Here is a 15936-nt window from a genome sequence, read left to right as displayed (position 1 = left end):
TCAACTATGTTTGCAAAGAATTTAATTACACTGAAACTGCACAGTACAAAAATAACATCACCACAGAAAAGAGTTGGTGCATTGGTTTCAGCCCTTCCCTCTTAACTCCAAAAGTCAAAGGAGCTTCACACAACAGAGTAGCTGTGAGCTGATCAGGTAACGCGGACTGGAGTGGTAACGCAACACTTGGTCCCATCGGAGACTGTTTCATGCTTGTCTTCTCACCGGCCACAGGCCAGTCTGTCTTCAGTGCTGCTGGTTGACCTCGGCGGGGGCCACAATGGCTTGAATACAATCCAAGTGTCAGCTTACTATCTTGTATAACAAAGAGTGACAGAACAACAACCAGTATGTACCGGTATGCATTCATTCATAGCTGATGTAACCTGTCACTATGTATATAAAATCCAGATTGGACACGTCTCATTTAATCCAGTGTTGTGACTGCTTGAGATTCTTTAGTCATCCACGTAAGGTATAGTTGCTCAAGATGGTGAAATAAGTTATAATCAAGTGTACTATAAAGATAAATTCAACATCCAAACAAGCGTAATGCTGCTTGCATGACCCTTTTAAGTGGAATTTAATGTAGAATTGCGAAATTCATTATTCAGTACAAAGATTTCCTTGAAATGAGAAAAAAATGTTTGTTCTGAAAAATTTCACATTAGAGAATTGGTCGCCCATGTGATGTTTGTCTAAAACTGAAATGCACGTTTGCATAAAGATGTTCGTGCACCGAGTGGATTCTGGTCAATGTTTTCAAGTGCAATTTTGAAAAATGATCTAATAAAAAAAAAAAATGTAAGTTTAAAACCCTCAATCACTGAGCACAAAGTGATGTCTCGGGACTGAGCAGGAATGATGCAAAAGTACATTCTGGAAAACAAAAAATGAAGATTAGAAAAAACTAAACAGACGAAAGAATGCATGTAGACACCAAGTTCAATACATTAATACCTATAACATAAAACAATTTATAATTTACTCTTGAATGCAACTCAGATTCCAATGTACAAAACTGCATTCAACAACCATTACAATCTCTCAAATTGTTCAGTATATTGCACAGAAAAAGCTGAATAAGTCTAAAAATGGGGGGGGGGGTTGAATAAAATATTCAGAGTTGGTCCGTGCAGTGCAAGGTCCATGTGGCACGATCCTGCCCGGCGTGCTTCGTTTGTCCCCGGTAGCAGTGAGTGGTTCAGGGTTCAAAGCAACGGCCTCAGTAGTAGTAATGCTGCATCTCTGTCCAGTTGGTGATCCAGTACTTTTTCTGCGGCTCCTCAAGCTGAAATCCCAGATTGAACTGATATCGCTCAGCTCGTCGAATTTTCACCCCCCGATGCTTTGGCATTATCCGGTAGTAGATGGCTCGCTTGAAGAATCCAAGCTTGCAGGAAAACAGAAGGAAGAAGAAGACATTACGGATGTGCATAAACAGCGGGAGAGATGGGATTAATGTCGGAGGACATTTGGAACTTCAAGGCTGCGGAAAGTTAAGTTAGAAAGCACAGAGACCCTGCTGAGAAGCATTGAAAAGAGAGACAATAAAAGTGAAAAATAGGACATAGTAGTCAGGAATCGGGTGTATTTTCCCAAAGGGAAGAAGAAAATGTTATTTAGATTACACAGACGGAGCTGAAGAGTGAGAAGGTCAAGTGGAAAGATGAACCACATCTGAAGCTTGTCAGTATAAATAGCCAGAGAGAAAATCCATTTGCGGGATGTCGTTACCCAAAAGCCCCCACGGTGTGTGCTGTCAGGAGACACATGGGGGTCTCAGTAGTCCTCAGTCAGCCTCTCAGTCTCAGAGGGCTGAATCTTCATCTCAGCCTTCTGGGCTTTGGCTTCATACATCTCCCTCCTGCTGGCCCGCTGGAAGAAGCCACACTGGGGGCGGAGGAGGAGTAGGAGGGTGCATGAAGAGGGGGAAGGTTAGACCAACGGCTCAACGAGGAAGTTATAGATCAGTCAAATGAAAGTACGAGCAGCTTTTACGTGATCCAGAGCAGATGTTTGGTGTGACCAAATGTGGAGCTATTCAGTCTGTTGCTGCAGAAACACACCGTTTACAAGAGCCAACCAACATCTGTGCAGCCTCACCTTCCACAGTATAAGAATGATTATTCCTAGAAGCAGAATTCCCGCGACAGCTGCTGAGATGATGATCCACAGGGGAAGCTCGTAGGGCGTCTCCACCCCCTCCTCCGGCTCTATGTCTACTGTAAACTGCAAAAAAGATGAGGGAGCTTGGGTAAATGACTATTATTACCATCGTCAACAGCAACATTGTAATCACCGTGGTGACGTACCATGGTAGTCTGGCTCTCCATCTTAATGCTGGGTATATCTGTAAAGAGCTTCAGCGTAGCTTGACCTCTGACTGTGATTCTCAAAGCGTTGGAATAGTCCTACAGACACACAAAACATCAACGATACATGACCCGGTTTCACATCTTCCGCTGTTTTATAGCAACGTGTTACCGTGTGTATGAGTGTGTGTTGTGAGAGTGGATGTAGCTGGTGAGCTGACCTCCAGCATCGTACTGTTCCACAACCGGGACCGGATGCGGATCTCAGCTTTATTCGTCATGTTTAGTAGCGGGCAGGAAAAAGTCACACACCTCGCTGTCCCCTCGGAGCATCCCTGCAAGACACAGACAGAAAGATGCGACGCTACACGTGAGAGAAGGCATAGATCGTCTTTATTTTTCTAATAGCTTTAGTCTAATAGCTCCATTGGCTACCTGTAAAATTCAGAATCCAATTTAAAATTGTATTACTTGCATATAAAGCCCAAAACGGCTTAGCTCCGCAGTATTTACAAGATTTGATAGTGCCTTATGTTCCTGGCAGAGCTCTCTGCTCCCAGGGTGCAGGTTTACTTGTAGTTCCTAGAGTATCTAAATGTAGATTTGGAGGGCTTTGCTTTAAGGCACCATTACTTTGGAACCAACTTCCAATCTGGGTTAAGGAGGCTGACACCACCTCCACCTTTAAAACTATACCTTTAAAACCTGTTCTGTTTAGTAAAGCCTATAGTTAGTGTTTAGTAAACCTCTAGCTGGTGTTGGTAAATCTCTAGGTAGTGTAAACTCTAGTGTGTTAGAGTCAGTAGTCATAGTTGCAGCTATAGAACAAGACTATAATAGTTAGTCTCAAACATAGCTTCGTGGTAGATATGCTGCTATAGGCTTATGCTGCAGGGGGGCACCGACATGATCCACTGGGCGGTGCCTCTCACCCTTCTTCTCCTCTCCTTTTCCCTTCCTCTCTTCTCCATTACCATTTTTATTTATTATAAATATCTCATAGCCATCATTTTTGTCCATCGTTCCTGTAGTTTCTTGTGCTGCCCCCCTTTTTTCTCTTTTGTGCATGTTTGCAGGCCGGAGCCTCGGGAGCTGCATTCTGGCCTGCGTTCCCGGTCCCGGTCCCGGTCCCGGTCCCGGTCCCGGTGAATTGAACTGAATTACATTTTAAGGGTGGATGAATAACTAAATCCACTGAGAGCTCAGTTCCTAGTTTGACATGCAGGGGCGCTGGAGAGGAGAGTCCGATCGATTGTCGAACCTCAGATTCAGGAGGAACAAAGTGGGTTTCGCTGTGGTGACGGAACACTGAACCAGCTTTATACACTCGCTAGGGTCCTGGAGGGAGTTCGCCCAAAAAATTCACGTGTGTTTTGTGGACCTGGAGAAGGCATTGATTCTGTTCAATCTCTGGGCTTAATGTTTCTGGTCGCTCTACGTTCCTACCCTCCCCAATGGTCACGAGCAGCGGGAAGGGATAGAAAGAATAAGAATGTGGACACTCGAGGCTGAAATGAGTTTCCTCCGCAGGGTGGCGGGGCTCTCCATTACAGCTAGAGCGACTCAGAATAGATTCGCTGCTACTCCACATCCAGAGGAGCCAGTCGAGGTCATTAGGGCATCTGGTGAGGATGCCCCCTAGACGCCTCCCTTGGGAAACGGTTCTGGGCCTGTCCATTGGGCGGAGGCCCCGTGGAAGCCCCGGGACACGCTGGAGAGATCATATCTCTCAGGTAGCCTGGGCGGGAGCTGGAGGAGGTGGCTGGGGAGGAGAAGCCTGGGCCTCTCTGCTCAGGCTGCTGCCTCCGCCACCTGGTCTTGTCTTAATGCTAACGGGTGGATGATGACAAAGGAAATGTCTGGAAAGAATACTGAACAGTTTAACAACTTGAAACACTGATTACAAACATTCAAAATGATATTATCCATATATCCTACCTTCAAAACTACGGACTCGTGGCCACGCATTCATAACTCGTGGCCACGAGTTAATCAATGCGTGGCCACGAGATAATTAATGCGTGGCCACGAGTTATTAATGCGTGGCCACGCATTATTTTATTTTTTTCAAATGTCACATGTTATTACTACACTCGCCATGACAATACTCTTGCTCTTTAGTATAAATAGACTATAATTACAGTTATTAATGATGAATAACCATCCCACCAAGGAAGTTGCATTCACGAAGTCCAGACAGTAGGTTATAATGCCATCCACGAGTAAAATAATGCGTGGGCACGAGATACATAATGCGTGGCCACGCATTAATAACTCGTGGCCACGCATTGATTAATGCGTGCCCATACTTTTTTTTTTTTTTCAAATGTCACCAGAGGGGCTCTGTACAAAACAGCCCCTTCTGTTTTTTAAGTTGCTTCATAATTTATGTCATAATGAAAAGAGCAAATATGAACAGAGTAAATATGAGGACCTTGGTGTGGAACCCGGAAACTCACCAGCAGATGAGACTCTTTGTGATGCGTGAGCAGTGTGACTGCTGGCTGGGGCTCTATGTGACCCTGGAAATGTTCATTAGCGTCCTCTTGGGCCGCCTGCCGTTTGGTGCGCCTGGATCTGCCTTCTGACAACTGGAAAACAAGGCCGGGTGAAGGGAAAATTAGAGGAGGAACTCAGAGACATTACACCAGTGGTAATTGCTGGTTTTGATAAAGATGCTAGCAAATTCTTCTCAGAATAGCTGTAATAGTCTATATGTAGGCTGCACGCATTGTGAGTTTCTATTTGGGGCTTTGTGAGGTTTGTGTGTGGCGGCGCAGTTGTTTTTTTTTCCTAGATGTATTTTCTGAAGCGAGGGTTTGGCGCTGAGGACGTTTTAACACGACTTGCCACACACATTTATTCACGTTGCTCAGACTGCTTGAGTTCACGCTGACGTCAGGAGCAGTTACAGTACACGCACAGTGAACAGTCACAGGCGCCCACTCGGTCAGACTCCAGTAAATTTAGCCTCATATCAACCCAGTTTGGTCAGATGTCATCAACTCTGCTGCTGTATGACCCAAAGGTAGATGAGTGGGAGCAACCAAATGACACAGTGCATTAGGCTGTTTTTTCAGCTGTTACCGACGGTGACATTGTACTTCAGACGGTGGGTCAGTCGGTCAGTCACTGAGGCCAAAACTGAATTAGTCTTGAACCCCGTGACCTCGCGTCCGTTTGGATGTGATCCCATCAGCATCAGCTGTATTTTCCGTTAGATGTTGGTGAGCAAAAGTTTACATGCCATCTTAAAAATAAAAGTCTGAAATAGTCAAAAGCCTTCATGCACTTTTGTGGTTTCTTAAATGTCTTCTATTGAGGACATTTTCTCAGTTTATCTTTAATTGACAGATAGGTCAAAAACTTATCACATAATCAGATCCTGACTTTTTCTTTCTGATACAGTTATGGTTTTAATATTCAAAGCTCCTTTAGAGTTTGTAGGATACCTTCAAAACCAAGGCAGTCTTAGGCTGCATCCCAATTAAACCCCTCGCCCTCGTTTTCTTCACTAACCCTAACTTTTGCGCGTTCCCGTGAAGGTAGTGGTGTCCCAATTCCTCTTTTCACCAAGGGGGAGGGGGCATAACGAGGGCTAGGGGCTGAGAATAGCCCCTTCAAATCGAGGGATTTCAGATGCTCACTTGGCGAGCGAGGGGGTATGAAAATTTCCCAGAATGCTTTTGCCGTAGGCTCTGCGTCGATTTGACTCGCCGACCGAAGGCAAACAGGCAGACTCGTCTCAGAGAAATAGAGAGAAATAATCCTGTGACTCGTCAGATTTGTTTTGGATGTTTCTGATATAATAGTTTTCAGAAACCACAAAGTAATCCAGCTGTTATCTGGGTAATTTACACACTTTCAGATAAAGTTGCCGAAAATCACGCCAGAATAAAGGGATTTATGGTTCCGCGTTACACCAACGCAGAGCCACGCCATAAGGTCTGCGTCGATGTACGCGGACCCAAACTCCGGAGCCGGCAGACAGACATTTCTAAATTTCGGAGCAAATTTCTTAACAGGCGTAGCTACAACTGTTAGATTTCATCTATTAAACCAACATCTTCCTAAATGATTTATTTCAGCCAGCGTAATTCTCAACAGAGCTGCGTCCCAGAGAGAGTTTCTCTCCCGGGGGCTGACGGAGCACCTTGACCCGGCGGACACGTCTCTTCTCGGGCTGTGAGCTGAGGCTGCTCCCCGGGGCCGGCGGCTCTTCTCATCTCCGAAAACATCGGGTCAAATTTCTTAACAGGCGTTATTTGGATAAACTGAGCCCAGGTTGCGGATCTTAAGGTTACCTTTATGCCTGAAAAAATATTAAAACTTAATAAAGTGCCATATTAACAGCGCTACAGCTGAAATTAAAACAGCTTTTGGCTCTCAGCTTCCTGATCAGGGAAGGGATGAAAACGAGGGGGAGTAGGAGAAATGGGACAGGCACCTGGGCCAAGTGCCCTAGATCTCAAGTGCCCTAAAATCTCCCCCTTCTTTTTTAGGGGTTAGGGAAGAAAAGAAGGGCGAGTGGAGAAAAGAAGGGCGAGTGAAGTTGAATTGGGATTGGGCCTTAAACAAGACCAACAACCCCTGTGAAGACCTTTAGGAAGCTTACAGTTAGGTTAAGCTGGTTGACGACTTCTCCGGGAGGGCTGCACTCCATCTCTGAGTCCCCCGTAACAACGACCTTCGTCAGGTACAGCAGCCACTTCCCATTGGCTGCCTCGGCGGGCCACTCAAACTCCACAACCAGCCTCCCCATGTCTTCAAGAGGTTGTCCCCTCATGTCCACCTGGTTGAGAGGAAGACAAGAGTTTAATAAAGACATCCTGCAAATGGCGAATAACAATATGGTTTAAAATAAACGCGCAGCACCCACCCCTGGGTCATGTTTACGCAAGAAAACCACGAGTCTCATAACAATCCCGTCGCCACACGATATTAAACCTCTGAAGTGTTGGCTTCAAAGACAGGGTGTGGTTGAGGGAAGTGTGGGTGAGCATTGTAGATGAGGTATACAGTTCTGGAGGTTTTATATAGTGTCTGGGTGGTGTAGGTGACTCACGTTGAAGGTGAACTCCACCACACTGCCAATGTCACTGGTGTTGCCCATAGCAGACTCGCCCATCACTGTCCCACTAAACTTCCTTCGCACCAACTGGTTTGCACTGCACAAGGGGACAAATGCACACACGATTTAACAGCATACAAACAGTTAGAGATAAGGGGAGAGAAATAAAAATGTTGTGTTCATGTTTTTTAAAGTGAGTGAAATGTATCAGCAGTTGAGACTCACACGGAGAAGGAGGGGAGAATGGTGTTTTCAGTCAGTATGGCCACTGACACGGGCGTCAGGTCACTCTGCTCACTAAGACTGATCACAAATACATCATTATTAATATTAGCATGACTACGTCACAAAGTCAAGAAAATGATCAAAACTGAAACGGGCTCCTGAAATACACCAAAGCTTTAAAGCAGGGGTATTCAACTATATTCGGCCGGGGGCCACATCTGCAAAAGGACTGTATGGAGAGGGCCGCACAATTTGAAAATGTGGGGGTTTTCAAAATGTATTTTGCACTCAAAGACGAAGACTTATGTAAATATAATACATTTGTTTTATACATTTGAATATATCTAGTTTACATATGAATTATGTATTAATTGTCTCCAGATTTAGTAATTGTGAATGTTAAATATAATATTCAGATAAAGAAATATTATTTTGAATGCAAGTTCATTTTGAAACCATGCATTGTGCAAACTTAATGAAATTGATATTGACCTACTTTTAATAAAACACGCCATAATGACAAAGCACCACTTTCCACCAAGATTTCCTTATTTGAATATTATATTAAGCATTGAGCACAACCATTTTAGTCCATAGTAGCCAGTTATAAAAATATTATTTAAAAAAAAAAAAAAAAAAAAAAAAAAAAGAAATTCAACAAACACCCCCTTTTTTGAAATATGACCAGGGGCCACATAAAAGCTCCTGGCGGGCCGCATGTGGCCCGCGGGCCGCCAATTGAATATCCCTGCTTTAAAGGAAACAACATTGCTATGGGAAGGAGCATAAACGTTCATTATGTACCAAAACGATGTGAATTGAAGCAGTTTTGAGTGAGAACCGAATAAAAGTTTGCAGCAAAATGTCAGTTAATGTTTACTCATGAAATCGTGGAGCCGCGTCACCATAAATAGCTAATTTAAACTTCTGACTTAAGTGTCATTCCAATGAACTGATAGGATAGAGAGGGTCCCTACAGACAAAGAGAGGTAGTTATTACTTGGTACGTGTACAAAAAGTGTAAAAAATGATGAAAATGGTCAAAATTAATAGCCATTTCCCTGCAAACACTTCTAACTCAAAACTGCTTTGATTCATGATGTGTTCCTTAATGAAAATGTACACGCCTTCTTTCTATGTTTAAACATTTCCTAAATGCTAAATACAACACGCATGATGTAGCATTGAGCTCTTACGTTGAAAGAAGCAGCTCAGACTCGATCTTTCTTGTGTGCAGGTCGATGCCTGATGTCTCGAACAACAGCTGAAGGGTCACCTGGGAGCAACGAGGAACAAATGAGAGGTGCTGTGAAGAGAACTGAACACCTGTCAAACCTGCAAAACTAAATCAGAATCAGACCTACCTTTCCATTGCGTGGAAGTGGGTTCCCCAGCTCACAAATGACTGTGCCGCTCAGAGTGCATTCCACATCACGGTCCTACACAGAGCCAACATGGTCAAATAGTTCATAGTTCATAGTATATATACATAGACATATATACATTTATATATATACATATGCATACATTCATACATACATACATACATACATACATACATACATACATACATACATACATACATACATACATACATACATACATACATACATACATACATACATACATACATACATACATACATACATACATACATACATACATACATACATACATACATACATACAGGACTGTCTCAGAAAATTTGAATATTGTGATTTTCTGAAATGCAGTTACAAAAACAAAAATGTCATACATTCTGGATTCATTACAAATCAACTGAAATATTGCAAGCCTTTTATTATTGTAATATTGCTGATCATGGCTTACAGCTTAAGAAAACTCAAATATCCTATCTCAAAAAATTAGAATATTCTGGGAATCTTAATCTTAAACTGTAAACCATGATCAGCAATATTAAAATAATAAAAGGCTTGCAATATTTCAGTTGATTGTAATGAATCCAGAATGTATGACATTTTTGTTTTTTTAATTGCATTACAGAAAATAAAGGACTTTATCACAATATTCTAATTTTCTGAGACAGTCCTGTACATACACACACACACACACACACACACACACACGCACACACACAAACATGCATACATATATAGAGGTTTGTCGATCATCTGCTGCCCTCTAGTGGACGTACCTCAGATCTGACACCGTAATATTTCAGAGCATTGGGGATGGTGACGTTGAGCATCGCCTGGTGGGCATCTTCTGCTTCCTTCCCATAGTCGTAGTTGGTCACCTCCACCCCCAGCTTTATTCTCTTCATGCTGCTGTGGAACTGGAGGACTTGGAATTGGCCTTTCCTGAACACGGGTGAAGGGTTAATTTCCTTCTGTTACTCAACACATTCATGTCATCATTTATATCATTGTTGAACAGCTAACAGCTCATTTTAAAAGACAATCAGGTCTCTTGAAGTTTTTTATTTGAACTAGTTGTAAAATAAAAGCACTATTATAATTATTTTGAATTTCTGCTCTGTTCTAAACTTCTAAAAGGTAAAGTATCAGTTTAAGGTTCACCTGGGGTAAGGATTTCCTTTATTATCAATAAACTTGGCAGTCAGCTGCAGGTTACTGGTACATTTGTTGTCTGAACCACATGCCTTCTGAAAGTTAATCTGTAGGAAATAGAACAAATGGCATCATCTCATTCCTCACAGGAGGGACATCCTGTTCTGGATGCATGCAATCAATACTTGCAAGAGATTATTTATTTATTTTTTTATGTAAAGTCACATCCACGTACCTCAGCTCTTTCGGAGAGTTTCTGCTCCTGGCTCAGAACTGGGAAGGAGTCCAGGTTCTGTAGGCGTCTGCCTTTAGGTTTTTGATCTTGTAACGACATATTGAGGGAGAAGACCACCGGCTCCAGTTTGTCCCTCACGGGTTCCTGTAAGTTCATCAAAGAATTTTAGACACACCTGCATGACAATTTTTTTTTTTAAATATATGAACACACGTTGAATATTTGTGTTTTGAGCTTACCAGTACAGTCAGGCGCACATCATGACAGATGGGTTTGGAGGATGGGATGCTCATGGTGCTAGAATATTTGATGCCACCGTTCTGGAAGCGAACACGAGGGCTTCTTATCCTCCTCATGTCAGCCTCGACTGTATACTCCACCACTTTACAAAACAGAAGAAGAAAGCATTACAGAACATGGTGTGAACTAGGGCTGGGCGATATGGACCAAAAGTCATATCTCGATATTTTCTAGCTAAATGGCGATACTCGATATATATCTCGATATTTTCTCTGTGCCTTAATTGGGGTTTCCCCCAAAGCATTATAGCATAGCATCTCTGTTAGCTTCATTTTTTTCTGAGGCAAACCCTTAAAAAAACAGTCAGTTTTAATACAAAGCCTCGTGCCAAATGTCACACAGGTTCCTTTATTAACAGAGGTCTGCACAATATCAAAATGTATAAAACAAATTAAATAAAAATAAAGTGCCTGCATATATAGAATAAAAATGCTTCTTGAATAAAATAAAACAAATATCCCTTTCCTGCATAACAATTCAATTAAAATACGCTGTAATTAATACAATGTAGACAGTAACAGGCAGACTTTTCCACTGAGGTTGACAGTTGTGCAAATAACAAAACATTTGTGCAAATCTCAAATAAAACATTCAAGTGAATTTGTCACAAAATAAGCTATATCAAAATCATTAAAAAAAATTTTTTTTTTTTTTAAATCGATATAAACGATATTGTCTCGTACCATATCGTGTTTGAAAATATATCGATATATATTAAAATCTCGATATATCGCCCAGCCCTAGTGTGAACCCAAACTCAGTCATCAAATGAAGATAAAGCAATTGTTGGCAACATGAACTCCCATGAGACTGTGAGCAACCCGAGCAGCAGCATCTCCACGTCATTTTTACAAGTAAACAGAAAGAAAGAAAAGGCTCTTACCAATATTTTTTTTGAAGTCTTTTATTCCATTGCTCAGAGTGAAGGACATACACACGGTAACCTTAATGCTGTGAAGTACGAAGAGAAGTCAAAAAAAGGTTTCAAACACAGCTGAGCCCCTCATCCCACAATGTAAGACTTGAGGCATCTCACCATGGTTTCCCCCCAGAGCACTTATTAGGATCCACAATCTTGGGCTCAACAGTGAAGGATTTATTTAGGTGGACAACGGGTCGAGCTCTGGAAATAATCAAATAATCATTTTACACTTTCAAACTGACACCACCAGGGGCTATGAAAACCTTAGCTTGCTTTACTTTTGATTTAATACACTTCGGATCAGGTAGAAGCCAAACTGACTTTGTCAAAAAACATCACATAAGTAGGGCTGTTCGATTTTGCTCAAAAATAAAATCTCGATTTTTTTCTCTCAAAATCCGATTTTCGATTACGATTACGATTATTTTGTGAATTGACAAAAGGCAAAGAAATGATTTCAAATATGCAGTTTTTTTATTGAACATTTGCCTCATTGGGCTTTAAGTGCAAACTTTGCTCTTATTAAACCAAAAATTAATGAATAAAGTGCAAAACTCTGTAAAATAAGTTGAAAAAAAGTTTAAAAAATATAATAAAATATAAAGTTTTATCTCAGAAAAAAAAAATCAGCAAATCAGCACTTGCAAACATACAAGTTATATTTCCAATTAAATAAAACAAGACATTTTCTAATTAAACTAAACTGGGTCTTTGCATGCTAAATAATAATGCAACCCATGAAGGAGGTAGAGGTGTGTAATGTCAGTCATTACATTTGCTCTTCACATTTGCAAGTTTTTTGCAAGGAACACGAGCCGGTCTACCGCATCTGGCTTGAGGGATGCCCGGTGGCATGTTACAACGCCCCCTCCTACACTAAAGAGCCTCTCCGATGGGGCACTTGTCGCAGGTATTGAGAGGTATTTCCATCAATCATTAATATGGTATCAATCATTAATATGTGTGCAGACAAGGTAAAAAAAATAATTTTAAATTAAAAAAAAAAAAAAAAAAAGTGAAAAATCGATTTTACGATTTTCACATTTTAACATCGTTCTAATTACATAATCGCGATTACGATTTAAAATCGATTAATCGAACAGCCCTACACATAAGAAATACTTAAATACAACAGAGTCAATCATCTTTGGTGTACCTGAGCAGAGCGACGCGGTCATCCAGAGAGCCAACCAAGATGTCAGGGTAACTGTTGTCGTCCATGTCCACCCCTCCATTGATGGAGTAGCCGAAAGTGTGGAATTTGGCCTTGTCCACGGACCTGCCCTCAATCACCTGTAGAGGGCGCCAGTTATGCACAGGTTTCAACAGTGTGCTTCAGAAATGCTTCCAAACCCTTTACTACTGCATTTCACAATGATGTTACCTGACTGGGCTCCTGTGAGATTCCCTTTTTGCTTCCCATCCAGATGTAGACCCTTCCTGTGTCGTGAAACGGAGCCCCCACAGCAAAGTCTGCAGAAAGACAGATGAGTGAAACCCCCAAGGAAAGATGCAAGAGCAAGCAAGTGAAAAATGCACCAAAGAGATATATGCATGGAATGTGTTAGGAGGTGACATTATGTTAAAAAAAATTCACGAGGTAGAACCTGGAATTAACCAACAGTCAGGGCATGAAATTTTACTCATCGCTGTGGAACCCTGAACACTTGCTTACTGGCAGAGGTGTCAAGTAACGAAGTACAAATACTTTGTTACCTTACTTAAGTAGAAATTTTGGTTATCTATACTTCACTGGAGTAATTATTTTTCAGACGATTTTTTACTTTTACTCCTTACATTTTCACGCAATTATCTGTACCTTTTACTCCTTACATTTTAAAAACAGCCTCGTTACTCTATTTCATTTGGGCCTTTAAAAAAACAAACTATCCAGTTAAATTTCTCCATCCGGATAGAGTGAATTTGGTTGTGGTTGTTTCAGATGTTCTTGTCCAGTTTTGTTCTTACATCCATTGCCCTCAGATTCCTGCAACTAAACTTGGATGTACATTCCAATAAAGGTTAGGATAAATGATAACATGCCTCTGAAGTTTGACTTTTTGCACCATTACAATACTTATAGGCAACTAGTCATCATATCTCCTGCTCTCTGAAACACATGTTAATGCTCAATAGTACACATATATGCTTCTTTAATATATTTGCATTATACTAAGATGCATTCATTCTCAATGGCTTTTGTCCTTAATGGCTTTTTTCCCCCTTACATTACTTTTACTTTTATACTTTAAGTAGTTTTGAAACCAGTACTTTTATACTTTTACTTGAGTAAAAAACTTGAGTTGATACTTCAACTTCTACAGAGTATTTTTAAACTCTAGTATCTATACTTCTACCTGAGTAATGAATATGAATACTTTTGACACCTCTGCTTACTGGCAGGTTTGATTACAAGCGGTCATCAAGACAAACGTTGCACTTAGATTCAGACCTTGGAATCCATCCTGGTTCACGTCACCGATGGCAGCAACTGCAAAGCCGAACCCAGACGCTGATGGGCCTTTCAGCACCATGGTGGCGGTTTTCTGGAACGATCCATTCTCATTCATGAAAATGTACACAGCTCCGCCCTGATGCTTCATCCGGTCGAAGTAAAAAGGAGCACCGACGATCAGGTCATTCCAACTGGAGTACACAGGAGCCAAAATATATATTCATCCAACATAAAAACTAGTGACGAGTAAAGCGACTAACTGCTCATCTTGTCAGCAGCTTGCCTAAACATTGCGCCTGACCAGTAGGAATGGGCGATATTTTACCGTTCACGATAAACCGTCAAAACAATTCCCCACGATAAGAATTTGTCATCTCGCGATAAAAACGATAAATTCCTGTTGATGATGTTTTTGTGTAAAGCTGATTTATGGTTCTGTGTTAAATCCACGCACAACGTACGTGAAGGAAGGAAGGAAGGAAGGAAGGAAGGAAGGAAGGAAGGAAGGAAGGAAGGAAGGAAGGAAGGAAGGAAGGAAGGAAGGAAGGAAGGAAGGAAGGAAGGAAGGAAGGAAGGAAGGAAGGAAAGGGGAGAAGGAAGGGAGAAAAGAGGAAGGGAAGAAGGAAGGAGAGAGCAGGAGGAAATAAGGAAGGAAGGGAAAAAAGAAGGAAGGAAGGAAGGAAGGAAGGAAGGAAGGAAGGAAGGAAGGAAGGAAGGAAGGAAGGAAGGAAGGAAGGAAGGAAGGAAGGAAGGAAGGAAGGAAGGAAGGAAAGGGGAGAAGGAAGGGAGAAAAGAGGAAGGGAAGAAGGAAGGAGAGAGCAGGAGGAAGGAAGGAAGGAAGGAAGGAAGGAAATGAGCCTGAAAGAAAGAAAGAAAGAAAGAAAGAAAGAAAGAAAGAAAGAAAGAAAGAAAGAAAGAAAGAAAGAAAGAACGATAAATTTCCATTGATGACGTTTAGTAGCATTTAGTATTCTTTTAGAGCAGTGTTTTTGGGGCTCCAAAGACTGAATGTGGTGATAGATTTATAGTTGAATTGGTATTTTTTTTATCGTTATCAGGATAAATGCCAGAAATTATCGTGATACATTTTTTAGTCCATACCGCCCATCCCTACTGACCAGTAATCCCCAGACAAACAGCATGAATAATCTTTTACAGAGTAAGAGGGATTGTTCATAATTCATCAGCCTTTCGTTTTACACATCCAAGTTAAGTGCTTTCACAGTGTCTGCATAACAGGGTGGATCATAGATGACCGCTCTCCCTGTTAGAGGTTTTTTTACTTTGTTGACTTATGTTTTTCCTCCTCAGACTGTCACTTGCTCAGGATGGAGAACTGCAGCAACGGGAAGATTCAATATCATCTATTTGCATATTCGTCTGAGAATGCCAGGCTGATTCTATCATGCAGCATCACGTTCAAACATGGAATAATACCTTTATATTCAACATATTTGACACATAATCAAATGTATTTGAATGAATGCTCTACTGGTGTTTCATACGTACTCGTCACTATTGAGGTCGGTGACTGCGAGGCTGTTCCCGAAATAGGAACCCACTTGTTCTCCAGGGATTATAAGCTTCTGCTCAATTTTGGTTGGAGCTTTTTTCCCAAGTGTCACAGAGCCCCTGGACTCATCTCTGGGAGCCCCCGTCACCACTGTGTAGTCGTCGAGGCTCAGCAGCTTCTGCTCCTCCACAACCGAATAACCTGTGAAAGGAATTTGGACATTCAGCTTTTATCTGACTATTTTAAAACATTATAAACTATTTTGAGTGCCCAAAATAAACTCAAAGATCCAGTAGAGTCCAGTGCAAAGGTTGCAATGATGCCATAAATGATTTCAACCAACTATATACCTCACAGTACCCTTACAAT

The 15936-nt window shown here is 41.5% G+C and overlaps 1 protein-coding gene across 1 annotated transcript in view; it reads right to left on the bottom strand.

Annotated features, from left to right (window-relative positions):
* Positions 1 to 5: 5 nt before the first annotated feature.
* The window catches only part of itga3b (integrin, alpha 3b), a 36297-nt gene continuing 20366 nt past the window's right edge, over positions 6 to 15936 (bottom strand). Inside the window, exons 6-26 of the mRNA XM_061708650.1 lie at positions 15564 to 15768; positions 14052 to 14245; positions 12984 to 13072; positions 12756 to 12892; positions 11714 to 11800; positions 11561 to 11628; positions 10617 to 10759; positions 10378 to 10521; positions 10152 to 10249; positions 9767 to 9932; positions 8976 to 9050; positions 8808 to 8887; positions 7612 to 7689; positions 7381 to 7483; positions 6931 to 7107; positions 4775 to 4906; positions 2537 to 2650; positions 2316 to 2414; positions 2107 to 2232; positions 1738 to 1893; positions 6 to 1393 (exon numbers count right to left, since the gene is read on the bottom strand). Of these exons, the coding sequence (XP_061564634.1) occupies positions 1783 to 1893; positions 2107 to 2232; positions 2316 to 2414; positions 2537 to 2650; positions 4775 to 4906; positions 6931 to 7107; positions 7381 to 7483; positions 7612 to 7689; positions 8808 to 8887; positions 8976 to 9050; positions 9767 to 9932; positions 10152 to 10249; positions 10378 to 10521; positions 10617 to 10759; positions 11561 to 11628; positions 11714 to 11800; positions 12756 to 12892; positions 12984 to 13072; positions 14052 to 14245; positions 15564 to 15768 (2426 nt within the window). The 3' untranslated portion in view covers positions 6 to 1393; positions 1738 to 1782. The remainder of the gene's footprint in view (positions 1394 to 1737; positions 1894 to 2106; positions 2233 to 2315; positions 2415 to 2536; positions 2651 to 4774; positions 4907 to 6930; positions 7108 to 7380; positions 7484 to 7611; positions 7690 to 8807; positions 8888 to 8975; positions 9051 to 9766; positions 9933 to 10151; positions 10250 to 10377; positions 10522 to 10616; positions 10760 to 11560; positions 11629 to 11713; positions 11801 to 12755; positions 12893 to 12983; positions 13073 to 14051; positions 14246 to 15563; positions 15769 to 15936) is intronic.

The sequence above is a fragment of the Cololabis saira genome, chromosome 19 (assembly GCF_033807715.1).
Source record: "Cololabis saira isolate AMF1-May2022 chromosome 19, fColSai1.1, whole genome shotgun sequence".
Classification (NCBI taxonomy): Eukaryota; Metazoa; Chordata; class Actinopteri; order Beloniformes; family Belonidae; genus Cololabis; species Cololabis saira.
This window is presented reverse-complemented; position numbering and strand designations above follow the sequence as displayed.